This window comes from Acanthaster planci, linkage group LG06 (assembly GCF_054643075.1).
Source record: "Acanthaster planci isolate LZ-2023a linkage group LG06, COTS_SCS, whole genome shotgun sequence".
Taxonomy (NCBI): domain Eukaryota; kingdom Metazoa; phylum Echinodermata; class Asteroidea; order Valvatida; family Acanthasteridae; genus Acanthaster; species Acanthaster planci.
This window is the reverse complement of record NC_141782.1, coordinates 8,909,153-8,937,067: the sequence shown is the minus strand read 5'-3', so window position 1 is coordinate 8,937,067 and position 27,915 is coordinate 8,909,153. Positions and strand designations below refer to the sequence as shown.

Genomic DNA, 27,915 nt, shown 5'->3' with positions numbered 1-27,915 from the left:
TTGTGCCTGAAAGTTTGGGGATGGGGGATGGGAAAGGTGGGGGGTGTGACTTTCCCGACCACAGACATTTGAAAACAGGGTGGGGGCAGACTGTGACACTATATGACACTATAAAGAGGTTGATGCTCATTCTATTGATGTACATCTGTAATATTTATTCAGAATGGCATATTTATGACTTTTCAAATTTGTTTTCTCTGAGTGATATTTAATGCATTTTAGTCGGTGGATGTCTGAAGAATTCTTCAAAATCTGCTCTAATTTTTTGCTCACCACAGAAATGTGGGGATAATTCAGTAGCCCACCCCCCCCCCAAAAAGTGGGAATATATATCCCCCCATCCCCTGGGATTTACGCCCATGGGTTTATGTTTGTTTTCATGTTTTTGTTTTTGTTGTTTTAAATCTGTTCTGGTGGGGCTGCTTTGTGGTCAGCTAAGCAGCCATTGGTCAAAGGTGTAAAGCAAACCTGCTTAGCTGCAGAAAAGCTAATGCCAGAGACTATTTCCCTATAATTTCCTTTGTCTTAATCAACTTGCGATGCAATTTTTGCTATTATTAATGAAATTACAACAGTGCAATGCTTTATGAAGTTTTCTTTTTAGTAACAAATTGATCATTAACAAAACAAGAAATTATGTGCACAGGTGCAAAATCTGTTTTCGCAATTTGAATGCTTTAGGAACGTACATGTTCATTGCCAAACCATGAATTATGGTTCTATTGTGAGTTACTCACAAGATACTCTTGAATTTTTTCCTGCATTTTGTAAGTTTTATTTCATTGTAATTATTCCAATATGTTTATTCTTTTATAGTTTTCCTTTCTTGACATTTTGATTTTCCTGACTGCTTGAACTGTGGTTCCAATTTTACTTTGAACCTATAGAGAATAATCCGAGAAGTGATGTCATCATTACCTCACTTCTGTAGTTTTAAAAGGTATCCTTTTGACAACAAACTTCACACTGATCATGCTGCAAAAAACAGCTTTTAGAATTACATCATTATGTCAGCCTACGTCACATGATCGGGCCAGGAATTTGCAATGCACACCTCTACATACAAAGTATATGCACATCCAAACAGACTGGGCGCAAAGTTTTTGTATGCACACGCCCCATACGGGCAGAGATTTATACAAATGGGTCTGAACTTTGTTCCTAGCTTATCAGTTGGATGATGCCCCTGTTTAGCCCCGTCCCCTGGGTCTTAAATTTGGACAATTAGTAATACATGTATTACTGTCAGAGTCAACTCCGCCCATTTGGAACCTGCTGTTTTTCCGCGTAGGGCCCATGGGATGGATTGTAAGCTGACCTGATTCTCTACAAATTTCCACTGACATCTGTTACATGAGGATGACATTCCTCTCATCTCAGAACAGACGTGTGAGTACACCACTGATCGGAGATCAAAATGAACATTGTCTCCCAAAATGCCAAACAGGGCTGAACCACTGCAACCGTATGCAAAGCCAAGTTTGCAAGGACGGCATCCATGCGAGGAACTCCACAAGACAAAGACTTTGATTGGAATTGCCTACAATTGCAACGGCATGTGATACCAGGAGTGTGGCCAAAACTATGGGGCAAATAGTACACGCAAACGTTCAGTACCAACACTTGTATTCATCACTATGGGCACAACACAAATTTGACTGCACTGGTAATGGTGGCCAGTAATGGAGACTTCTCGAAAATATTGGTTGAGCCACTGCTCCTTGAGCATCATCATAAAAACCACTCCAGATCACCACATATCTCAATTTTATTACATTTATGCATTAGGATTGCCAGGGACATTTTTTTTGTACATTTCCAGTTTTGTTTAAATTTGTCTCCAAGTTGAGGGTTCAAACCACATGCACATAAACTTTCCCAATTGACAATAATCAAGTAACATTGATCACTTCTGTGGAAGATTAGCACAGATGTACATCTCTCTTGATGCCACAGTCCATAGTTTGAAGTTTGATAATCCCACTCAGAAAATTACATTTCTTCACTCACAGTTGAGGGGATCACACAGAGCCTCCAAGCTCTTGCGATATTGTACAAATTAGAGGTGAAAATTATATTCTGAAGTCATTTCCCTGAAGCCTCCAGCCAGTGAATTTCTCTGATACGAGAGCATTTATTTAGTGATTACTGATGTATGATGTTTCATCCTCACGCCTGTCAGGATTTGAACAAGCAGAGATGAATGACTTCTCACAATGGTCACAAATTCAGGGGGATCTCCGGGAAACAGTAGGGAACTTCTCTCTGCAGTGTCTGACCATCAGCTCAATTGGTGTCTGTGCCGGTGAGCGGGGAAAATGCCAGTATTTTTGAGGAGGACAGATGAGAATTCTGACGGTGTCACCTCGACATGTCTTCCACCCTTGCTCGCTTGGCTGCAATCTCCATGTCCTATTTCAACACACCGCAGGGTGGGGGAAAAAAGATATGTATCATGTATTGATACTTTCCGTCGAAATAAAGGCATTTCTTGCTGTGAAATCTTGGAAAACTCTTTCACAATGAGACAGATGTTCCAAAAATCAAAGAAATGCATGTCATCCAAGTAATTCTTTGTTTACTCAAATCTGAATCCTTTTTTGATAACAAATTTTTAGATCTGCCCCTGAAAACTGTGTAAAAGTGAATAAACAGACAAAACCCCACATTGCACTGGCCTCTCAAGGCCGGGACCCATCAAATTCCATCAAACCCAGCGGGACATTTGGTGGAATCGAGACAGGTATGGCTGAAGACCCATCGGGTCAAAAGTGTAGCATGCAACACAAAGCCAGAAGACTGCAAAGCATATAAAATCGTAGTCAAGCCGAACTCAGGCCAAAGGACCTTTGAGTTTACAATCTTTATCCCGTCCAAACCCTGGGCCTTTTCTTGTGACTCCCTGCTGCTGTAGCGTATAATGCTAACATTGGCTGCTTCAAGTGGTACAGTGAAACTAGCCCCCTTTTTTCATAAAGCATTCTATTTTTAGAATACTCCATAGGGGTCACTAGAGGAGGCCGTTTTTACCACATAACACCACGACATAAACCATTCAATAATTTTTTTATAACACTTTCCCACACATTCTGCTTGATTTCAGAGATACCTGATTAATTTAAACACAATAAGGTGTTTCTATTATGAAAATGAAATTTGTTAACACTTTCCAAAATTTCCTATTTGTAAAATGTTCGAACTTAGATTTGAAACAAATGCCATGTGATTAGTTCTCAGCCAATCAAGATACAGAATCTGTGGACGAGGTCTTACAAAGTAGTTTGAATGCATTACATCTATACTGACCGTGCCGTACTGATAATAGTGGGGAGCTAGCTCGTACAACCAGGTGGGGTCTATGACAGTCACGTCTCTCATGTAATCTCTGTTGGTCTGGAGAACCTCATGGAATACAACCCTAGATGGGGGGAAGGGGGGGTGAGCGGGGGATTGAGATAGAGACAAGCAGGTTGATAAGGCACATTTTATACAACCTGTATGAATCAAGGCCAATATTGATTGGTACTTTGAGGCACTGCTGTTCTACGACTGGATGTTGCTAAAGGCGTTGTAGGAGAGGGGCCACTTCCTTCAACGGCTGTTGGGCTTCTTGGAAAATTGAGTACTCTTTTATGAAAAAGAGGCCACCTTGAATGGTGCACCCAAACGTTCCATGGTGTCTGGTCTTGTCAGCCTTTAGCAGCAGCCCCTGGTGTCAGATGATATGAGATATTATTGTAACCAGTTGCCTGTAGCAAGTCTATGGCGTAACATCTCACTGCATCACATAGGGGCCAATTTCACAGAGCTGCTTAAGCACAAAACCAGCTTAAGCGCAAAAAACCTTGCTTCAAAAAACAAGGGTTACCAGCTCAAACTCTATGTGATTGTCATGCTAACCAAAAGACAGCTAAATACTATTCCAAAACAATATACATCACATGGAGTTTTGGCCGGTTACCCGATTTATCAAGCAAGATTTTTTGCACTTAAGCAAAGTTTGTGCTTAAGCAGCTCTATAAAATTGGGCCCTGATCTAAAACAGGTGTTCCCACTCCGCAGTACAATGCATTCCTCTAATTGTACTGAGCAAGCAAGGAATGACCAGTGCCATTCTTTCTCCCATCTCTGCTCAATGCACCAGCCTGTTAAATTTTGGCTCGTCATTTGGTCTCTACTGGGACGTGGCTCGAGTACATGTAGCCAATGGGGCAGTGCGGACATCTGGGAGTCTCACAAAATTGAATGTGTAGCAACGACACCGCGCCAATGAAAACAACTGCAACGAGCAGGGGCGTACGTATTGATCGAAGACAAAATTGTGTAACCTGATCCTCGGACTGGCTGGTGCATGCGTACGTCACCATGGTCGCTGTTTTCACCGGCGCAGTACCTGCCATTTTGCGAGAATCCCGGATGTCCACACAGCCCCATAGTCACTGGAAGTCTGGCACAGTACTGGTGAAATGACATATTCATATACAAATGTATTTGGAGTCAAGTCTACCGGAGTCCATTAAAAGAGGTTGTTCTTTGAATCTAGGCAAAAAGATGGGGACAGATTGAGAGAGTACTCCCATAGACTGATGGAGGCTTTAAACAAGGCTATAGGGAAGTGTCCATACCTGAAACAATCACAGGACAGACTCCTGTGTGAAGAGTTTGCCCAGGGCCTGTGTGATGCTTCACTCAAACAACATTTGAAGGAGTTGCATGATCATTCTGGTATTTCCTTTTTACACTTAAGGAAAGAAGCTATGGATTGGGCGGAGGAAGATGATTCGAGATAGGCCAAAGAGAAGGCTGAAATTCACGAAGCTTTAAGTGTCGGTCGTCCTTCTGTTGTGCATGAGCTTGATAACATAAAGCAACCGCTCAAAGAATGCTAGCCCAGCAGACAGATTGAACAGGTCCTTCAATAAGCCTTTTGCAAGTTAAATTTGAATAAAATCTGGTAAACTGAGTTCTTTAAATTCACGTGAACATAACTTCGTTATATAAGAGACGCCTTGCAACAATACACTGTTCTCAATGGAAAAGAAGGGCACAAAGGAACCAGTCCATTCCAGAGATGTTGGTCGCTAAGCAAAAGCTTGCCCTGAATCACTAGGTATAGCAACAGTGTCTTTAGTCTGAGGAATTCAAATTGTTATGTTCGTGTGCAATCAGATAACTCAGTGTACCAGATTTTATTCAAATTTAACTCGCAAATGGCTTATCGGCAACAAATCATCCCCCTCCTCCAACTCCTCAGCCCAAGGGTCAAGGTCAACAGGTGAATGTAAATTCACCCAAGAAGGTACGAGTTACTAAGTTCTGTCACCATCGTAAGAAATGAGGTCATCTTGCAGTTGATTGTTATCATTAACAACTAAAGGAAGCCCAGGCTAAGGTAGAACTGTTAAAAAGTTGTTGGGGGGAACAAAATCTCATTCTGCGTCAAATTAAATCCTTCCGTTAAAGATCTAGAGAGCCCCTTAACGGGAGGGGCACAATTGGTCTCAAACCGTACCATAGACCAGGTGATTGCTTGGTTGGGGGAAGCAAAAGCAATGTCCGAATCAAGTAACTGCAGCCAGGGGTGATACTCTATGATAAGTGAAGTTAGCCACTAGCTGGTAACCTCCATGAGAGCAAATATTAATTCCAGCCGCAAACACAACTTTTAGACATAATTAACTTAAAAGACTACCTACAAATCTCTCTGTTAAACCTCGCACAAAATTACTACACATTAATTCTACTTAAAAGTCTAAATTAAAAATACAAAAATCTTGTCACTAACCACTGAGGAGGCTTTTCGGTGTACAAGACCGAGGTTGGATGTATGTGGATTGCGTGGTCATCACGAATCGTACGGTACTCTCCAGTTGGATGAAATCTGGCCGCATTGGCAAAGAAACCTGCAACGACACAGCGGACGATGGTGTCAACATCGCCCTCGCTCGACACCATCTTCACCTTGAATTTCTTCAGTAACTTTCTGAGCTGCTCCCGGACAGTGAGTGCCCTGCACAGACCTGGAAGATGGCAGAGAGTTGTTAAAGAAAAGTTGAGTGGGAAAGATGCACACCGGTCGGCATGTACCTGGCAGAAAGGTATAGGGAATCTTTGTTCATATGACTTATGATGTAACTGATCGTTTAAGTACACCATTTTGGCAGACAGCCAATCAGCTGATAAAAATCACATAGATTGGGATTTATTTAGAGCACCATAATCAGAAATAGTAACCACCAATCAATTACATACATGTAAATTAATGTTGGATTTTTTGCCCTGCCCAACGTGTATTTAACACTGTGTACTCAGTGTATGCCCCTGAAGGCTTGTAAAAAAACCACAAGCATACTCCGGTGGGACTCGAACCCATAACCTCCTGCTCACTAGTGCAGACGTCTTACCACTCAGCCACCGAGCTTGCCGGTTTCGGCTGGCTGGTTCGAATCAGATGTAGCAGCAGGTACCGCGAACAACTATATCAAGGATGGATTTGCGCCAGGGAGATGTAAATTGATTTGGATTAATGCTACATCTGATTCAAAGCAGCCAGCCGATACTGGCAAGCTCGGTGATTGAGTGGTTAAGACGTCTGCACTAGTAAGCAGGAAGTTGTGGGTTCGAGTCCCACCCGAGTAAGCTAGTGGTTTGTTTCACAAGCTTTCAGGGGCATACGCTGAGTATAGTGTTAAAATACAAGTCATGCAGGGCAAAAAATCCAAAATTAATTTACATCTCCCTGGCACAAATCCATCCTTGAAATACATACATGTACATGTACCAATCAAAGTTACTGTCTAAAATAATAAGCACCAATACCAAGGTTCAACACTGTTCATCCCTAATCGGATCATTGATCAGACTTCTGACTAGACAAATGACATTCAAATGACTTGTAAAACTTTTGTTAACTTAAAAGTTTTGTTTAAAACTTTGCTTATCGCTTTATAATAACCAGAGCACTTGAGCAAGTTCAACAGAAACCTTAAGCTCGTTTGGCATAGATGGAAACAGTTCAACATGTTGTCTCTCCAACTACTCTGCAGTGCCACATTTTGCATGCTGCTTGTTTCTTTCCTTACCTTTATAGTTCAGATAGTTTTCGTGGCACCACCTTGAATTCTTGCCAGACTGAAATAAAACAAGGGGATGAAATCATTGATAGGTTTGACATGAGTCTGTGAATTCTAACACTGAACATAGACGAGGAATGACAGATTCATAACAACTGACGCATAGCCAAATGGCATGCTAGGTTCTTCTGGATGAGAGGCAAGCATGACTTCTTGTACCTTAATGAAAGCCTCATAGACATTCAACAGAGTGATATGGTCTCCCTCGGCAACCGAAAACTTCCTCTTGGCCCGCTCCTGCAAAGAGATATTAAAAACAACAGGTACTCCAGTACGATACCATCATGACATGATTAAACCTTGATCAATACCATATCATTTTAATACAGACAGTGTATAGATCAGACATGCAGACTGCAATGTGTTCCCTGGTCTATAATGTGACATAAGGCAGGTGGGGGTGTTGTGACACATCCTTAAAGTAGTTTTGTTCAGTAATTGTTATTAAGGACTTTGCTCAATGCTGCTTCAATTCAAAACTATTTGAAAATAGGAAAACCAAGTATTTCAACATTTGTTAGTTGTAGTTGGATCTCCAATCTCTGACTGAATTGATCTCAATTTTAACCACCCCCCCTTATTTGTAGATGGTGGATGTACCATTGGAAGTGAGGATTTGTTTCATAAAGTTCAACACACAGTCGGCATTCACAAGATTTTCCCCGCTGTATGAGTTTGTGCCAAGAAATGAGGGATCAGCCTGTCAGGTGAAAGTGAGTCGAGGCGCGCTTGACGTTTCAACCCGTCAGCTTTGCACGTGCGTAGAGCGAGCCAGATCACGTTTAGGAGTCCTTAAGCATGAATGGGGCTGATAAAAGAATGTTTTCCACCAAAATGGGAGACGCTATTTGGATGCTGAAATGGTTTCTAGATTGGGGACTGGAAGACGGGTGATTGCTGAATGGGGATGAGGGACTGGGGCACTGGGGTTGAGGTTGGTTTAGCCAGGGATTCGGGGTTAATTTGAAAACGAAAAACTACCCCTACTTACAGCTTTGCCCTTTTCATTGGAAGGTGACTGGAAGATGTTCTGAATTTGTTGCATGGCAGCTATGCTAAGGATCTCCTCCGAGCAACCAAACTCACCTTGAATGCACCAGTGAAAGAAGATTGTTAAAAAAAAATGACAGCAGCTCAGGAGGCCTTTCTTTACGTTAAAGTAAGCATCTGCAACTTAAGATGCAGTGAAAACCACCACAGAATGTGCATACATTCCTCATAGGCTCTCAAAAACAGAGAATCTGGTGAAATTATGACTGTGAAAAGCAAAACCCAACATTCCAAGTTGTAACAGGTCTGGACTTTGGAAACATATTAAAAATGTTGACTGGCTACAAAACAAAATGAAGGCTGTTTATTGTTTGTATAGTCCAAGAATTGGAATGGAGTTGTCCAATGAACAGTGATAAAGTATTTGAATAATGTTTTCGAAACTGAATATTCGTAGGGAAATGTCTATGAAATAAAAAGGACCATAATAAAATTATTCATTTGCAAAACTGCTTTCTAAAAGCATGTCTTGAGGTGTTACGGGTACACTCAAAGGTAACTAATGCATACACCAACAGTTAGTCAAAACCTGTCCCCTTCCAGTTTTGTTTTGTTTTTTTCTTTCGCTTTATGCAATGTGTGATCTCACTTGGACGGCAAGAAAAAATTACTGATTACGACTTACATCAGTTAGACTCCAAGCCTCTTCCTTTAATAATGTGACAGACCCCTGTAGGGCCTGAAACTCAACAGGGTAGACCACTACAAACACAGGACCATTTTTTGATTCTGTTTTTCAGGGATTTGGTAAAACTCACTATTGAATCAAATGGGAGTTCGAATATTCTAACATCGGACTACTTGTTCTGTCTCGGTCTTATGATGCCTGTTAACCATACCTGATACAAGAAGCATCTTGGCAAACATGGGGTCCAAGGGAAACTCGGCCATGCGGATACCCAGGGGCTGGGCCAGCTTGGCGTGATCGTCAATACCTCCCAGGGCGTACAGGAGGTCCAGGCCCCTTAGCATGGCTCGGGATGATGGAGGCGAGAGGAAACTGAAGCGCAAGACGTTATCGATGCCCAGGCACTTTAGCTGGAGAATGACGGCACTCAGGTCGCTCCTAATGAAAAAAAAAAGGCAGAGTGAATTACTGAATAAATTACTTTCTGCTGCAAGAAATGTTAGGGTCTATTAACACAAATAAGTTACGATGGACAGTGGTGAAAGAAAGCGGTATGCCAAATGACACTGTCAAATTCACACCCAAGGCAGAAACTTGCGAGATATGCAAATAATTATGCTAATGGCTTTCCACAAGAGCAATGGTGCCTCACGGAAGAATCACAAGCGCAGTGAAGGCACACCTCCTCTCACTCCAACAATCTCTCTGCCAGTCTATGACATCATACTCAACAGGACTGATGATTGGCCAGAACGTATAGTCTCAGTGTTGGGTCTTTGAACATTGCTCAGTTTTATTGCTCAATCACGCTGTTGTTTGTCTGCTTCTAAATTTTTAATTAAAAACTTCACAAGGCTTCTTTGGGTTTCAAATATGTTTTTGCACTTTTCAAGGTTTTTTGATGCCTTTTATGTTTTATGCACGAGCAAATTTCCATATTCATGAGCAAAACTGCCACATCATCATAGGGAGAAAAAAGAATGTTGCATTGGTTTGTCCACCAAATCTGCTAGAATTTTGTACATTTTGCTGTCCCGGATTTCCTTTTCTGTGGTGATTCATTGCTGTGTAAGTGCATGACAATAGAGGGATCCCAATACGACATTTTTTGCGTCGATCTGCACACTTCCGCATTTGAAAACAAGGCTATATGTGTCAGCTTCAATTCTTAATAAAGAGTCAACACACAAAATACATAAAGGTATTTTAAATTCAGACTTTTCAGGCTGCAAATTTTTGTGGAAGAGTGTTTCAGGGTGACTCGACACGTGAAATCAAAAGAGGAAATAACGGCAATTTACCGCGAACTAATGTATCGGCGATGGTCGTGTAGCTGCATATGCAGTGGGCATGGTTTAAACTGAAGTGGCGCCACACTTACAAACCGGATACTGCGTGTACTGTGTCGACTACACAGGTGTGCGCGACCAAGTTCAACACTGGGAGCCTCGGTTTCGATGCGGATATGCCCAAACGGCGCTAATGTAAAATCCCTCAATTAAGCCAACAAGCAACCCTTTCTCAGAAATGTTGCCAATGAGCAACTTGTAGGTTCCCAATCTGAACAGAAAAACATACAAACTGAACATTCATTCCCTATTCCTATCCAGAAAAGCATGAACGTATTTAAACGTTTATTCATAAATACCTCCGACAGTCTCCCTATTGAATAACGTGCCACTTGACCACGTATGAACATTTCATAATGCCTGCTGAGAAGTAATAATGCCCGCGATGTAACTCATACGCTAGCACCTGGATACGAGACAGTTAAATCGATTCTGATTGGTCAAGAGTCTGTGTGTACACAGCTCGCCAGGCACTCGATAAGTCCAACTAACGTTTAAGACCGGCCGAGCACGTATTCATTCCCTTATAAAAAGAGCTCTTTTCAATGCACTTAATCCCAGAAAGATGTCAAATCATTTTCATGCATTGAAGAAAAGAATGAAACTGCTACAATGAAAACAGTTTATTGAAGAAAACTCATGCTCCAGACCTTTGAAAGTTACTCTCCTTTCTGGATTCTGTTCCTTACAATCCTACCCGCCCCAGTCCTTACCTCTGCATCTCTGGAACGGTGGTCTTCCTCAGAGCCTGATAGTCCTCCTCCGTGTACAGTCTGTAGGCCTGACCTGACCTGACTCGACCTGCCCTCCCGGCCCGCTGCTGGGCAGAGGCTTGTGACACAGGCACCACAACCAGTCCCGACAGGCCCGACTTAGAGTTGTAGGCCCGCAGCTTGACAAAGCCACTGTCAATCACTGTGTGTGCAAAAAAGCAAAATGAAACACAGGAGATGATTGTGAGACTGGTGTGGCGGTAATTTTTCTTGTCTTCCAACTTTTGTGATCCTGGTACGAATCAATCTTGTGCACCTTGTGGAGTCTGCTGTCAGTTCATAATCCCTTCAGCACTGAATATATTAAAGGAAGACAGCACCATTTTCAGCCATCCAAAAAATCAACAAACCAAATTCATTACTAAAGATTAAACTTGCTTTAAAGAGAGTTATGATACTAGACTTCAAATTTTCTAACATGCCATCGCTCTGAAAAAAATTAATAATAATAATCTATCTTTGAAGTATGCAAGCCAAATGATACAAATTTTTTGTAAAAACATTCACATACATGTATTCCAATCAGGCATGAAACTTGTCAAAGACAATCCCATAGACCCACCTACCATAGACAATCCCACAGACCCACCTACCATAGACAATGCCATAGGCCCACCTGCCATAGACAATGCCGTAGACCCACCTGCCATAGACAATGCCATAGACTCACTTGCCATAGACAATCCCATAGACCCACCTACCATCGACAATTCCATAGTCCCACCTACCATAGACAATGCCATAGGCCCACCTGCCATAGACAATGCCGTAGACCCACGTGCCATAGACAATGCCATAGACTCACTTGCCATAGACAATCCCATAGACCCACTTACCATCGACAATTCCACAGTCCCACCTACCATAGACAATGCCATAGACTCACTTGCCATAGACAATCCCATAGACCCACCTACCATAGACAATGCCATAGACTCACTTACCATAGACAATGCCATTAATTGTGATCGATGTCTCCGCAATGTTGGTTGCTATGACAACCTTTCTGGTATTTCGACCGACCCGTTCAAAAACTCGCATCTGCTCTTTGCCGGGCAAGCCGGCGTACATGGGAAGGGCTAACATCTTCATGTGGTCAGATTGCAAGCTACGAATCTCCTGTCTAAGAAACGAGAGGAAGAAAAAAAGAAATGTACGAACACCTCTCGTTTGCCTCTGGTGTTAAGATTTAAGATTAATAATAATTTCTGAGAGTAACTGGCTCAATGTCTATCGTGTAAATCAGTTTTCTGAAAGTACTCAGGACTTTGTCCATCTGGTGCGATCGTAAAATGTTTAAGTTGAAGCGTACAATCAGTAAACACCATTAAGAGAAGTAAGAACGTGCATGTTTGAACTGACCTGTCAGAAAAAAAATGGGTTCCCATTGTTAATTTGCTGTGTGTTCGCATTGAGTTCTTAACCCCTTCATACCAGGAGCCATCCACAGCCGCAGCTTTGTGTGAGGATTAGTGCATACCACACATACAGTCTACATACAGTCTGGGAATACCACAGCCCAGCAGTCACGGTCAAAAGAATCCCGGCGTGAAGGGGTTAATGGGAATAGGCGGTTCCTGAGTACGGCATGGAGACTTTGACAACCATTCCTATTTAGGGGGATACATGTCTCAAGTTGTTCAAGAACAGCAGCTATTCCAAAAATCAAGCAAACACTTCTACAGCATTTTTACACTTTAATTTGGATCCTTCAAAAGGCACTGGAAGTTGGGGGAGGACAGAGGATGTCCGAGCCTAGTCTATGTCACTTTTTTATAGGGTTTAACACTACTTGAATGTTAACTGGGTGCTAGCAGGTGGGGCTCCAAATGAGAACGGCCGCAGACAGAGTTTTGTCCAGGACTAACAATGTCTGCCCTTTTCAAGCCAAAACTAAAACTCTGTCCACTCCAAGCAAGATTTTTGAGACTGCTGCTCCTACCTTGGTACTATATCAGAATCCCATATCTAATTTGTACACAAATCATTACTGAACAGATTTTTTTCATCAATGTTACAGCTATATCTTTAACCACAGGAGGTTCATAAATATGCACAAGAAAAACTGCTTGCCCAAAATGTTTCCCGTACTCTGGAAGGTAACTACATGAAACACTGCCTGGAGAGTTTAGCTTAAAGGATCAGGAACCAGGAGGTACTTACAGGACCATTTCCATGACTCTCTCAACCTCTTCCTGCCCGGTGACGAAGGCGAGGATGTCACCGGCTGGCTCTGCCTTATGCAGCTTCATAATGGTCTCCGCTGTGGCCTTTAGATAGTCAGGTACCGGGCTGGCGGGGCAGTGGAAAACACAGGAGAGGTAGGCAGTGAACAAGACCGCAAAGTGCAAGCAATCCAGCAACAGAGCCTACGCACAGTGATAATATAGCCTTTGCCCAATTTCACAGGGCCTACAAGATGGAAGGTGGGCAAAATTATGCCAGAACAGGATTTGGATCTTTGACCTTTGGACCACCGTTACGCCACTATAACAAAGAAGTTACTTAGCCATACATTTATAGGTGGTTTCCAAATTATAACAATTTCTTTCACAGGAAACAAGGGATCTATAAACTGAAATTGTACGTGAGAACCGGGATCATATCAAAAGTAATGATATCTTCACATTACAGTCCTCACCAAAGCTCCAAATAAGATATTCTTAGACCTGTATAATCAGTTACATAAACATCTAAACTTTAATCATGCATGTGTATTATTTTGCTAGAATCCAACCTACTTTATGCTGTAGAAGATGTCAACAGGAAATGTTCTCCCTTCCACTGTAAGAATACCAGCAGTATCTTGGCTGAAATAACAATCAAAAATTTATTGTAGGTACCTGCACAAGGAGAGAAATCGTATAGCTACCTGCTGAGACGCAAAGGCTATAGGTACCTCTGAGGACAGAATTGGGAACCGTACGGATGAGGGAAACAATGGTATGGGCATCCATGGGGACAGACATGGTATGGGTACGTATGAGAGAAACAATGGTATGGGCATCCATGGGGACAGACATGGTATGGGTAGGTATAAGAGAAACAATGGTAGGGCATCCATGGGGACAGACAAGGTAAGGGTACGTGTGAGACAAACAATGGTATGGGCTTCTGTGGGGACAGAAATGGTACAGGTACATGTGAGGGAAGAAATGGTCTCACAGGACAGAAAAACCATAGGTATCTGTGAGGACAGAAATGGTAAAGTACCTGTCAGGACATACACGGTTACTCTGGAAGGACAGAAATGGCATGCATACCTATGAGGAAAATGGTTACCTTGCTTGATTTAGCCATTTGTGCCTGACATGACAGCAATAGACTTAACTCATGGGGCCTGCCAACGTATATATTAATATATACGTTGGGTGAGGGCAAAACCCGTTATATAAATTAACATCTCCCCAACGCTAAAACACATCTAAAAAGAATACATCTTGAAAACTGCCATATTGAATTTGAAAGTGAGGTTAACTCTTCATTTTTAATGTTGAAAGTACAATTGAAGCAATAACATGAAATTTCATGACAAACTTGCACCTGTCTACTCTGATGAATAATTTCAAATTCATGATTGAACCTACAGAATTGTACATTGCCAGATTCTGAAAATTATTGAAAGGGAGGCCTGGAACACATAGAAGTATTAAACAGTCTGGTGCCATCCTAATCAACAGTTTGCAATATATAAACAGATTTGGGGAATAAGACCAAAAATGGCCTCCACGTGAATACTCTCAAGGGAGCTGAGGTTATGGGAATCAAGTTGATGGGCATGATGAGACATGACCTTGCGCACCAATAGCTGAGAATATGTGTGCTTTTAAATACACGTCATTATCATCATTGCATTCATTCCTGTAATCCTCTTCAATGGCAATTTTCCATCAACAGCAACAATCTTACGATTCAGAGAGCAAAACTATCAACGATTTATCTACTCAGTTCTATTGAGCAGCATCTCACCTGGCGTCGTCTGTTTCGTTCTGATTGAAGAAATCTCGGAACGCTTCTGCATCCAGCGTTGCCGAGGCAACAATGATCCGCATCTCGGGTCGCCGCCGCTGGATCTTCTTCAGCAATCCCACGGCGATGTCCGTGTAGAGGGTTCGCTCGTGGGCCTCGTCCAGCATGATGACGCTGCACAGCAGAACCAAAGAAACCGGAAAGAGATAGGATATTTTCCTTCACTTGCCAGGAAATAAATGGCAACAAATTACAGCCTTGTGGAAATCCAACAATATTCTCAGTGCCAATCCAGCACTTAATATTCATGTTTAAATTGGCAATTTCGTAGCAGAGAATGAGGTTCTCCGGAAATGAATTTTGCAAATACAGTTTTGGCGAGTTTAGAGCAATATTCAAGACAAGGGCAACATTCAAGTCCAAGCTAGAAAACATTTAGAGCTACAGACTTCTTTTGGTTCTCTAAAAAGCTCAAAAAGACAAGTTCTCTTTTAGCTCAAAGGTATCACTTGGATTCACCCGAATAATATCCAGCTGAGTCATGTTGGAGGCCATGATTGCATCGTAGGGTGTCTGAAGTCAATTCTGTAGTTCTCATATTTTTTTACCTTGAGGGAGGGTCATCAGCCGGGGGGGAAGGTTCCGCCAAAATTGCTTTTCTCATTTTCTTCTTGGTAGAAAATTCCTTGCAGGGTCAATGGCATGAACAATGGTTTTCTTTCTTCAATTATAGCCAAAAATAGGAGTCAGTTGGAAACGAGAACTACAAAACTAACAACAGATGCCTTTGACATCAGTAAGACCGGTGGCTTACACAAAAGACTCTGTCACACAGCGAGTGTGCTTTTACCTGTACTTAGAAAGCAATGGGTCGTTCATCATTTCCCGCACCAAATAGCCATCCGTCATGAACTGGAAATTAACAAACATTCAGACAAAGAACTGTCTTTCAAATCCTCCTCCACTACCAGTCAAATTACAATGTCCACTGCTTTTAAAGTGCAACGAGTTGTCTGTCTTTCATCGACGGTGCAAATTGTCAGTGAGAAGGCCTCTTTCCACCTGTTGACCTTGTTGAAGTACCCCCCTCCACTAGCAAAAATGACCGAGACCTGCAAGGACTGTTTTCAACTAGGCCCCCAGGGCAAACGTGAAGACTGTACATTGAACACATTCCAATAAATTCTGGTTGTGTAAGCTCAGTGCAGCCGGTGGCAAGCACACAGAAACATGTCCGCATGTTCTTTGTGTCCCCACCAGCTGAGACACTGAATAAATCAGGTATTTATATACCCAAAAAAACTTCGAAGAGGTTCGTACAGAAATGAAACACATATAAAGACACCCATAGGGTCAACTCATTGGCAAGATCCGAATTACTTGTCTACAGGTGAGCTTATACAACACCTGAGAAAATCCCATCATCTGATTCGTGAATTGTAGATCATGTGACATAAATTGTTTGGCACGACCAAGAGTTAGACCCATGAATTATACCATTTCACAACATGCACAACAAGCACAGTTACAGTTCTACCTTTATCTTGGTTGTGTCCGGATCTGTGCAATCCTCAAAGCGGATAGAGTACCCAACTTCATGGCCAATGACGGCACCTCTCTCCTCAGCGACTCTCTGCGCCACCTACCAAGATGCATCCATACAAAAAAAAAACACACAAATGAAGAAAACTGGGCCTGAATTTCCTTCAGTTTCCCGGTACATATATCTGGGACTCAGGTTTGAATCTGTAAAGAAGTGAGAAGTGGTTCTCCCATTGATACCTTATTCTTTTGGTTCACTTTATAGCTGTAGTGTACCAATGTCTGTCCGCTGGCTGACTTTGTCAAAAACAATCAGGAAGGGTATACATGTATGAAGTATCGTGACACCGCTGGCTGAGTACTTGTGCAAAAACACCTACAGCTACATGTACAACCCTTCGTGGCTGGGTGACGCCCACCATGCCCTGTTGCCCAGTCGGACTCCACCAAGCTCTTGCACATGAACTCACCGTGACGGCAGCCACCCTCCTTGGCTGGGTGACGCCCACTGTACGTCCCTCTGCTGCCCAGCCTGCCTCCACGAGATACTGGGGTATCTGGGTGCTTTTTCCACATCCCGTCTCACCGACGATCACAACCGTCTTGTATTTCTCAAGAAGGTACAGGATATGATTCCGATGCTAGTAACAAATGGAAAACGAAGCAGGTGTACCGAGTTAATTTTTGTGGTACTGAACATTCTGTAGGATTTCAAGAATTCCATCCAAGGAACGAGTTTTAGAATAGCCGGGTATCGGCGTAAAGGTTAACGAGGTAAAGGGTCAGTTGATGTGAACTGTGTCCGAGAGATGAGAATTTAATAAAACCTCAGACACGGTGAGACAATATCATATTCCACTACACTGACAAAACATCCTCAGATTAGGTGAAACAAAAAATTTGCTGTGTTTCCTATTACACTAAAAATAAATTAGGCTGGTTGGTTAGGTAAAATATTTTTTTTATTCTAAATTTTTATAGCCCAAAAATTAGGGTCAGATGAGGATCTGTAATTTTTGGGTGGGGGGCTGGTATATTTGTAACAGGTACTAAGTCAGTTTCAGGTTAATACTGTACATGTGCCAATGATAATAATCAAGCCAAAGGTTATCGTATTGCTGTCCATCTCGCGCCAAATGAACAAAAAATAAAAACAATACAATGTACAGGATGATGCACACAAAATTAGTCTCGGGGCAAGGCACTGTAAGTTTTAAATTTATTGATTTGTCAAATAAAAAGATACAGGTTCTGGGTGATTTTCTAGATTGGGTCGCATACCCGGAAACACAGCTATGTTTTTTGTTTGGCCTTACAACAAAGAAAGAAAGTCACTGATAATATCCCTACGTTTTTTAAACTCCACTATTAGCATCCTTCAAAACTCATAATATGGTATCTGGGATAAGGTTTTGATAACTTTTTCAGCCTTATTTCAACTCAGATAATACGTTGTTAGACTTGGAATGCTATTTTAATAGCATTTGTATTTAGAAAAGTAAATTTTAACATGGAAACTTTATTACGTTTAAATATAAATAGCTAACTATTAGTACATGTCACTTTTCTTTGAACACCAAAAAGTTTGTTTCTATATTGCAATCAAGTGTTCACATACACAAAGCCTGCCAATATACCTTGAACACTGGGAGTCGTTGTCTCTGCTGTTCAATGGAGATTGCTACATAAGGGTTGTAAACAGCACACTCTCCGCTGCCTTCGCTGATCTGTGACCTTTCTTCTTTCAGACCAGCCCCTGGTTTGTCTGTCCCTGAAGTTTGTATGTTTATAACAAGAAAAATGTTGGCCCAAAAGATGACATCTATGCCCAGTGGGGGCCTAATTCTTTGCGCAATGCACAAAAGATCAGTCATCCTATAAAAATTGGGATCCTCGTCTTCCCACTCCCTTTGCCCAGGGGCGTAAATTAAGATGGGGTGCTCAGGGATGGGGAATTGTAGGGGGGTGACTTGCCCAGGCATGGAAATTTAAAAGGGCGTGATGGGGGGCTGACACAATACATGTATGACACTGACTGTACAGGGGTCAATGTTCATTAACCCTAACCCCCTAGGCTCCTGCAGTAGAAAGCATACTGAACCTCACAAAATCCAACAGGTTCATGTACTTGTCTATGTACTTGTACATGCAGGTTACTGTACCAAACCTGATCAAATCAAACAGAATGAGCCCGTTGGAGTTTGAGTGATATGGTATGGATGGGTCTATGCAGTATAGGATGATTTGCACTGAACAGTACCAAACCTGACAAAATCAAGCATAGCCCAACAATTGGTACAGTAAGCCAGACACTGCACACAGTGACCCGTGTATGTCCCAACTCACACAGAATCCAACACCATCTCCCTGGGCCTTTCATCCCAAGTCTCATCAAATTCAACAAGTTCCTCAGGTACAGTACCAAACCTGCCAAAACCTGCTGTTGGAGCAGGGCAGGTTTTGGGCAGTTAGGGTTAATACAGATATCTTGCAGAATCTTACATCAGAATGGCAAACTTATGGCTTTGATTGCCGTCCCCATTTGAGTGCTATTGAGACTTTCCTGGCCATGGAAATGGCCAGGCAATTCTCCCCTCCCCCCACACACAATTCCCCATATCCCCATCCCCCATTCCTGACACAAATTTATGCCACTGAAACTTTGAATCACAGTTTCGTGGCGCACCCTGCCATACTCTCCCGCTTTCAGAATGGTCGAGTCGTAATGAGAGGTTCGTGACATTGGGCATGAGTACTGTTTGAGCATTGTGTTAACAAAGTGCATATGTGCAGATCGTTGAGGCAAGATGGTGAGTAAAAGCTCGAAGTTTTGCCCAACATAGTTGGTTATATGGTCCAGAGCCCTTTCATTGGGGTTAAAATTTAAATAGATATGGATTACGATTGATGGCCTTTTGGGGGAAGATTAGATTGAAAAATTGGCCATTTTCCCTCTCCGGACGAAGTTTGCCCCACTTGTACAAAACTGACGGTTGTTTCGTCACTTTCGCGTCATGTTACAGAGAGCGAGCCACGCTACCAATGATTTGCCGCAAACAGTGTGTGACTGGACAGGGAACCAGCCAAGGGCGTTGCGTATTAGCTAAACAAAACAGGCGTAATTTTCTACGAGTACTTAGATCGACAGGTACTCTCGCAGATCTGAACGAGATTCTTAGGTGCTGAAGTCTCGGTGCGAACTAGACAGGCTCTCGTACAGGGTACCATTACTTAACCATACAAAGGAGTCTGTGTAATGTGCAAGTCAGGCCAAAATTCATACGGAGTGTGAAAACGGCAAAAAAGGAACCATTTTTTCCTCCAAATGAGGAAAAGGAGAGTTTTCTACAATTAGCAACCTATCAGATTTTTTACAGCGTGAGTCGTGAACATACCGATGCAATTTCAGCTCATAAAATTAAGCGGATGTTAAGTTATACCCCCGGATATCCCGGATAAATTTTTCGAAAGAAATCCCTATTAATCTTGACAGGGCCCAGTACATGACAGAGGAGTATTCACTGGGCCCCGTTTACGGGTCTAGGCTCTGGCTAGCCCCACTAGTGTGGCACGAACTCTCACTCCCGATCCATCCTTAGCCACACATCCGTATACGCAATTTCGTGTCAGCGTACTGAACATTATCGGTGCACCCACTTATCATTGTGGGCGCAATTTCTTTTGCATATGAACATGATCCTTGACCTTTCCATTTTCTAAAAACCATTTATTGAATGATTTCACTCACGTTATTCAGGTATTTTCCAGTCTTTTTGCCTTTATCCATTCAATCTAACAGCTCGCTCTCTCAGTCGCCATCTTTAAAATTAGGTCGTTGAACATTACGTCACTTGACCCCTCATAGTCTCGATGGCTCTTCCATGTCAAATCATATGTAATAAACGGACTGAGCGATAAGATACTACATGTACCAATGGGCTCTTTCAAAACTTTGGCAGCAGTTTAGATGTCTTGACATGGAAGAGCTGTCGAGACTATGAGGGGTCAAGTGACGTAATGTTCAACGACCTCATTTTAAAGATGGTGACTGAGAGAGCGAGCTCCATTAGATTGAATGGATAAAGGCAAAAAGACTGGAAAATACCTGAATAACGTGAGTGAAATCATTCAATAAATGGTTTTTAGAAAACTGAAAGGTCAAGGATCATGTTCGTGTGCAAAAGAAATTGCGCCCACGATGATACGTGGGTGCACCGATAATGTTCAGTACGCCGACACGAAATTGCGTATACGGATGTGTGGCTAAGGATCAAGGATAGATAGGGAGTGCGAGTCCGTGCCACACTAGTGGGGCTAGGCTCTGGCAGGACTGGCGTCGGTATACGGAACTCTTCCGTCACACTTACCAGGTTTCCAAAACTTTGGGGCAAAACTAGCCATGTCCAAAGCTCATCCACAACTCAAACACATCAAAGACGTAGGCCTATTGATTCATTCAAGTTCATGAAGTTCAACAACAGACATGATCAAGCATGGTTGATAGTTGTGACTAATGATAGGGCGCCCTCAAGTGACTGGTTCGGAGCTGATTTGTATGTAGTCTGGTTCCGTGCCCAAAGATTCCCTGACGACTCTTAATAAAAAAAAATCTTAGGAGTCTGGACCAGTTGATCAGTTGCCATAGACAACAGTGATAAATATCTCCAGTTCAAAAAAATCAGGAAAAATACAAGTTTCACAGGCGTTCAAGACACATATCGAATTAGAGCTCACTTCCTCATCTTTTATTTTCCTTTCAATTTTCAGTGGCTTAATCGATGAGTTTTGAAGATATTTCTCTCCAGAGAAAATCACCCCTCAAAACAGTCAGGAGGCCAGGCCCACCACATTTTGGAATTTGATGCCTACACTCCATGGCAAAATATTGCAATTTGGAGGACCCCGTTTGGTCCAATACTTTCAGAAATAAAAGTTGACAGTCCTGCCCCTGCATTTTATCCACCTTTTAAAACCACCTAGTCCACGTGACTCAAAAGGCTCTAATAGCAGAAAATTTGACAGCCTGCAAGCTTAGGTCAGGCCGCACCTGCAACCCACGGAAACAGATATGATGCCATGGTCAGGGGTCACCGCGAGAGGTGTTTTCGATTTCATTACAGTTGTGCACCTAGATGTGGGCATTACATTTTGCATTTTGCCCAGCATTGATTTCTGCCCATTTGGCGACCTTCGATTTCAGTGTAAAGTCAAATTTATGTGGGATTAACAGGTGGTATACTAGTTTTTATGTTCAACAGCTCCCCTACCTCCCCGGGAATAACCGAACATCAACGGTATGCCTAATATAGACGGGACGACTTCGGAATATTTTGGCTATTTCTAGAAAAAAATTCCTCCAGTCTTGGTCACGTGGACATGGATGATAGCGGACCCTTGGTCGTTTTCCAATACTCAACTTCGGCTCCGTCTCAGGCTTCAACTGTTTTTTAACTAGCTGACTTTAAAGCTGTAAGCTCAGTAATTCGTCTAATAGTGCCACAAAGTATCAAATAAGATGTAAGAGAGCCAAATATTATAGTAATTCAATGTAATTTAAGTGCTTCGGGCCCACAATCGGGGATCGGTTTTGGGAACGAAGCCGAAGTTGAGTATTGGAAAACGGCCCTTGATTCGCAGAGTAGTCAGAATCGTCAAGTCTGGTATCCAGACTAATTTGCATGTTGGGGACGCGTGTTTCTTATTCACAACCGTCTGGGGATTTGGGGACACACTTTAGAGATCATAAGGATGCACTCCGTGAATAAATTCCCATAGACACCAGTGATAAATCCCTTTACTTCAAAATTACTTTAAAAATGTTCTCAACTCTCACAGGTGTCCGGGATAGACAGAAAAAATGAAGTTTGACATGTCCTGTTTCATTTTTCTTTCGATTTTAGTGGGTTGACCAATGGATTTTTGAGAAATTCTAAACCAAAGTAGACCACCCCTAAAATGAAGGAAATTTCCGTGCCCCGAAAAGTAGCCATTTTTGAAACTGCATCCTTCTACAAAACGGCTAAATAGGGACACCGTTTTCGGACCTGGTTGCGTCCTATTTCTCAGAATTGGAAGCCCTAAGTCCAGGCCAGAGGTTCAGTGCCATATTTCTTCAATTCAATTCCATGGCTCTCAGGAATCCCTAGAATAGAATAATTTTGAGTGTATAACTTAATTAATGAGCTCGGCGGACACATTTTTGGCCTATATACTTACAGCGGTGCACCCATAAGCTTTACTTTCGCTAAACAAGGCGCTGGGAAGGGCTAATGGCTTTGTACTGTGATTGGCTACATATTGCGCACGACCTGTGAACGCGAGGTCATCACTTCACGTTAGCGAAGCGTTATTCAAATTTCTTGGTTAGCCAATGGCAATGCTTTGGCCGGGCAAAGCGTCGGCTATATGATAAAAACATGGCCTTGGTACAATCACAGTGTGATAATTTATCTTCTCACTAAGTATTTCAAATATTTGAAATCACTGGTTATTTGTTCAATTTTGGATGAACAAAGTGTGGTGAGAATGTTCTTAGCTGCGAGGAAAAAAAGAAAATATCGAATTGATAACCGCCAATTGTGTAACGTATTGAGCGAGCTCACGCGACTGCACTAGCAGAAATTTACCCACGATGCTCCGTACTTCGTTATCTGTGAGCCCGTTAGACTTATTTCCTTTACTAAAATCTGTGCAGGGCCATTAGACCTTCTCAGCGGCGACGAGCGAAAAAAGCATTACTGTGAACTCTGTGCTGGGATACACCATGTACCTACCTCGTTCCCATGTGTACGATCTTACCGCGCCATGTTAGTTCCCACTATGCCTTGCGCGGCATTACCCCCTGTGTTGTACATGTATAATTAAAAGATATCTCGTGTAGTGCGGACTAACTGGGTGTGTTCGCGCGGTTACACCTGTCAACAGGAGTGAGGATGTACGCGCATTACTCTCGGGTCAGGAGTATATTTCTGGCAAGCATGGTATGACGGGGAGTATACTCAGAGGCTGCATCCGAATCTGTTGTCTAGAGCTAAGTCTAGGTCTTCGCTCCATTTGAAATGCGTGGAGATGCATAGACAATAGACCTAGCCGTAGCTCTGGAAGCCCGTTTTGGACACGGCCTAAGACTCGCTGCTCCGCGGGGCGTACTCCTGCCGTTCGTGCGCTTCGAATTCGGGGGAGTACGCGAGTAGCTCACTCAAACCAAACACACCCACTGATTTAGGATATTTAAATTAGGACTTCAGTTTAAACCACGCCCAGGCCCACTGCACATATAGAGTTACATGCATTGATCGCAGTTTACATGGAACCATGGAACCGGAAGTTAACGCGCAACTTCACCGATCGTCCAATGGGAGCCTGCAAATCGTGACACGTCCGCCTTTGTGACGAAGTCACTTACGAACCGGATAGTCATTGCGTTTAAGAACGACGCAGATTTACGCATGCGTGACGTGCAGGGAGTGTGGACGTGAGTGTGTAGGCCTAACTTTTAAAATACGCTTGCGATTCACATTACGTTTTGTATATTCGTGCTGAATAGCCAGTCAGCGTCATTTTCGAATTCCACACGACAAGGGGCTAGTGAAGGAACGCGCACGAAGCCCATCATGAAGTAGAGGTTGACCCATAGAGCTACATAGCTCTGTGGGTCGACCATGTACCTTTTTCTTTTTAGAAAATTGGTTCTTGAAGGTTCGTGGAAACTGCCCCTGATGAAATGTATGCCCCCCGGGACGCTTATGGTCCCGACAGTAGGCCTACTATAAATCCGTTCCAATGAACTTGAAAAGAAAACTTTTGGTAACACTTCCGATGCCACTGCCACGGCTCTCTAAAATTTAAATTCCCTGGATGTACAAAACCATATTCACAAATGACTACAACAGTTTCCCTATTCAACGCGCAGCGTGACCGTGTATTAACATTCGATAATGCCCGCTGAGATTTGATAATGCCCGCTGTGTAATAAAACTGCTGTGGAACCTGGATAGAGGAGAGTTTTAACCCATCCCTCTCTGTCAAGAGTCTGTGTGTGACGCGGCATGCTGAACGCGCCACACGCGTGCCAAGTCCATATAATGCTGATTCTTCTGAAAAATGTGCACAAGTAATGTACCGTAGAATGGACCGGGTGTTCGGGACATGAGAGTAAAATTTTAGAATGAAGTTGTTGGAAGTGACTAAACAAGGTATTTATGAATGGGAATAAATAATGCGCGTGCCCGGTCTTAAACGTTTAAGACCGACTCAGGAGAATGGACGCGACTCTAGTACCGAGCCACAGAGGAGGGCATTATCTGCGTTCATTATCAGCGTTCATTAACGTTTAAGACCGGCCAAGCAAATATTTATTCCTGTAATAATACCCATCGGGGAAAAAATTTAGGCAAAAGGCTTGCACAATGCTTCGTGTTTCCATTACGACTTTTAAAAAATAAAAAAACCCGCCAAATTGCAGATCGTATGCAAGCGAACCTTAAACAGGGCAGTTAAACGCTTGGGAACTCCACTCAAAGAGTTCACAAATACGGCGCTCCATGAGTGTAATTCACGTATTTATATGCCGCGACACAAAGGACTGCGCTTAAACTGATTTATTAACGGTTCGTTTGAGTGCGATCAATACACTAAGGGGCTCAAACTGTGATCAACAGCAATTGTTTTTTAGGGATCGACTTTCACGGAAAAGTGGCTCGAAATAAAAGTTATTACGGTGCCTACCACTTACCATTGGCCAGGGCAATTGCAATTGACCATTAATATCGTTACCATGGTCACCGGACTCGTCTCATGATACAACGAAAGTAATAAGAGAGGACTACTATTTTGCCGGTTACCATCAGGCAACATACATCAAGCGTACTACGACACGCTATTTGCATTCTCTTCTTAATAGTGTCAGCTTAGAAATAATGAGCCTTTTTATTTTTGTACGGCACTTCATAGGTGCCATCTACTTGTTTTGTCAAGAAGATGAGATAATTTTAAGTTGATTTAAAATTGTATTTCTTTCCACTATTATTTCAACTTTGTCTTATAAATTGTCGCGGCATATAAATACGTGAATTACACTCATGGAGCGCCGTATTTGTGAACTCTTTGAGTGGAGTTCCCAAGCGTTTAACTGCCCTGTTTAAGGTTCGCTTGCATACGATCTGCAATTTGGCGGGTTTTTTTATTTTTTAAAAGTCGTAATGGAAACACGAAGCATTGTGCAAGCCTTTGCTATGATGCCATGCCCGTACGTCAAATTTACCCCATGCAGATGCTTCATGCGAGCAAGGACGTATCCATCATGGTCGTGATCTGAACAAAGTTAAATGAAAAGGGTAGAACGAAAATGAGGATATGAAGTTTTTAGCAACCATCATAGGGAGACTGAAAAGACGGAAGGCACAAAAGTCCGTGCCACTTCACTCCTTGGCGATGTCTGTGAGATAATGAGGTTAAACGCTACAAAAAAGAGCGGGCTGTCCCTTTGAACATTCTCTCCGCTATTGTCACAATGTATTTTAAGTTGCACCTTCCAGTCATTTTGACACCAAATGTGAAAAAATCGGACATTCCGTTTTTGCGCTCAGGACACTCATTTTTCGAGACAAGTCAGCCAAAAATCCATACTTTTTCCATTGCGTGCTTTATGCATGCGGGCCAACACATTTGAGGTCATGAACTTGGAATGACCACAACATCTAAACTCTTTGTCATATTGAAGTGAAACTTCACATGTTCTGATGATGAGTGTCTTTACATGCATACCAAGTTTCAAAATATCAAACACGTGACAGCGGAAATCTTGGGGATGGATTCCGCCTCCTGGCTGAGATGGTCTAAACTACCCCGGCTTTTGAAGTTTAAAAGGGAACAAATTATTACTGGCAGTAAAATTAATATTGATCTTGAATGCACTATGCAATCTTTGAAGGGGCAACACAGACAAATGCTTCTTTAAATTTCAATTTTAATGTTAAATGACACTAATACTAAGAAGAATGATGTTCATGTCTCATATTTCAATTGCATTCATAAATACCCGAGACAGTTTATAGTCATTCCTTCTGGTCGAGGGTCCGTCACATGAAAGGGGATAAAAGGGTAGCTCCCATCCCTCCTTCTTACAAACCATATAGTCCACATGCCATAAAAACTCTACTAATAAACATATATAAAATCTTGAGAGCTATATAATTTAATGAAATTATCAAATCTAAATTTCTTAAACCTTAAATTGCGGAGTCGCATCTTTGCTCTATGTTCGTATGAAATCTAACATTAAAATACAAGAAAAGTTGTTTGTAGCTTAAGCGATCCAATGGCTAGACATTGTACCAGCAAAAGGTATCTACGACAGACTCTACATCAACGCACACGCCCAAGGCTGATCCTGACCATCAACTTAGTCGAACCATTTTGTGGGAATCCAATGGCTGTCACATTGCGCACTTGGTCGCCACTCTTGAATGCGCAAGGCCTGGTCGCAAATGTTGGAATAGTACAACTTTCCATCGTTTGCGTAGCAGCGGTGGTCGAACTGTAGGCCTACTACTACAGAGTACCGAAGTGGATGCGACACTCGCACAAGGCATTATATTTAGAGCGAGAACCAGCGCGTGAACCACGACGCGCGCACCCTATTCGTTTGTACTACATTTCCTGGTTCAAAACGACGTCACACTTCGGTACTTAATAGTCGTCTCTCGAACTTGCCCTATGTTGTATAGCTACAGCTCCGGTTGTTACCGGCCACTGACACGCTATCCTATACGTTGAGAGCCTTACGGCCGATTCACACTTACACGAACGTGATTTCATCAGTTTAAACAGTATAAAGTTCAAACACGTCAACTCAAACGAATGGAAGCCTTTGAGACGCTTAGTGGCGGCAAACACACCGGTCCTTTTTACCAGTTCTGATTATGCGTGCGTTGTTCTGAGCGGGCGTGCATAGTTTTGAGCACGCGCACTACTGATGAAGAGGGACCGGTATTAGTCTGGATACTAGACCCGATGATTTTGACTACTCTATGAATCAAGGGTCCAGTATCACCCAATGTCCACGTGAACAAGACTGGAGGAATTCCTCCAGTTTTTCAGAAATAGCCGAAATATTCCGACGCTGTCCCGTCAATATTCGGCATGTTCGGATGGTGATGATGATGTTCACTTATTCCCAGTCGATTAGGTAGGCTAGCTTTTGAACGTAACTCCCATATTCTAATGGCAGCTATTGATCCTACAATACTTGAGTTTACACTGACATCGAAGGCCGCCTCAGTAATCTCCCAAGAGGAGAATCTAGGAAGAATCAGGACCTGACGACGAATGGCAAATGCCCACACATATAGGCTGCCCCTCTGTAATATCTATTTACATCTGTGGGTGATACCTGACCTAAATTTTTTTATTAAGAGTCGTCAGGGAAACTTTGGGCAGGGAACCAGACTAGACCGGTATGTCTGCTGCCA

At 42.5% G+C, this 27,915-nt stretch overlaps 1 protein-coding gene across 2 annotated transcripts; it reads right to left on the bottom strand.

Moving 5' to 3' along the window:
• Window positions 1–129: 129 nt before the first annotated feature.
• Window positions 130–20,965, bottom strand: dhx35 (DEAH-box helicase 35). 2 transcript variants are annotated; one of them, XM_022228399.2, is made up of 17 exons: window positions 20,812–20,965; window positions 18,082–18,215; window positions 16,915–17,085; window positions 16,440–16,544; window positions 15,753–15,814; window positions 14,903–15,076; window positions 13,675–13,743; window positions 13,097–13,225; window positions 11,878–12,056; window positions 10,874–11,075; window positions 9,023–9,249; window positions 8,125–8,219; window positions 7,293–7,370; window positions 7,083–7,131; window positions 5,786–6,020; window positions 3,307–3,418; window positions 130–2,412 (listed from the first exon to the last, which is right to left on the bottom strand). In XM_022228399.2, exons 1-17 carry the CDS (start codon window positions 20,843–20,845, stop codon window positions 2,362–2,364), a joined length of 2,106 nt encoding a protein of 701 aa, XP_022084091.2. In that variant the 5' UTR covers window positions 20,846–20,965; the 3' UTR covers window positions 130–2,361. The 2 variants fall into 2 exon arrangements, with proteins under 2 accessions (XP_022084091.2, XP_086994673.1); XM_087138547.1 differs by lacking the exons at window positions 130–2,412; window positions 3,307–3,418 and adding an exon at window positions 3,425–4,458.
• Window positions 20,966–27,915: the final 6,950 nt, after the last annotated feature.

Bases quoted from the DNA above. Each gene is read 5' to 3' on its own strand.
- dhx35 (XM_022228399.2), bottom strand. From the start codon at position 20,845: ATGGCTAGTTTTGCCCCAAAGTTTTGGAAACCTG. The intron at 11,076-11,877 runs GTAAGTGAGTCT...TTGCACACACAG, and splicing joins AATTAATGGCATTGTCTATG to TGATTGACAGTGGCTTTGTC. The intron at 9,250-10,873 runs GTAAGGACTGGG...TTTTTTCATTAG, and splicing joins ACCGTTCCAGAGATGCAGAG to GAGCGACCTGAGTGCCGTCA.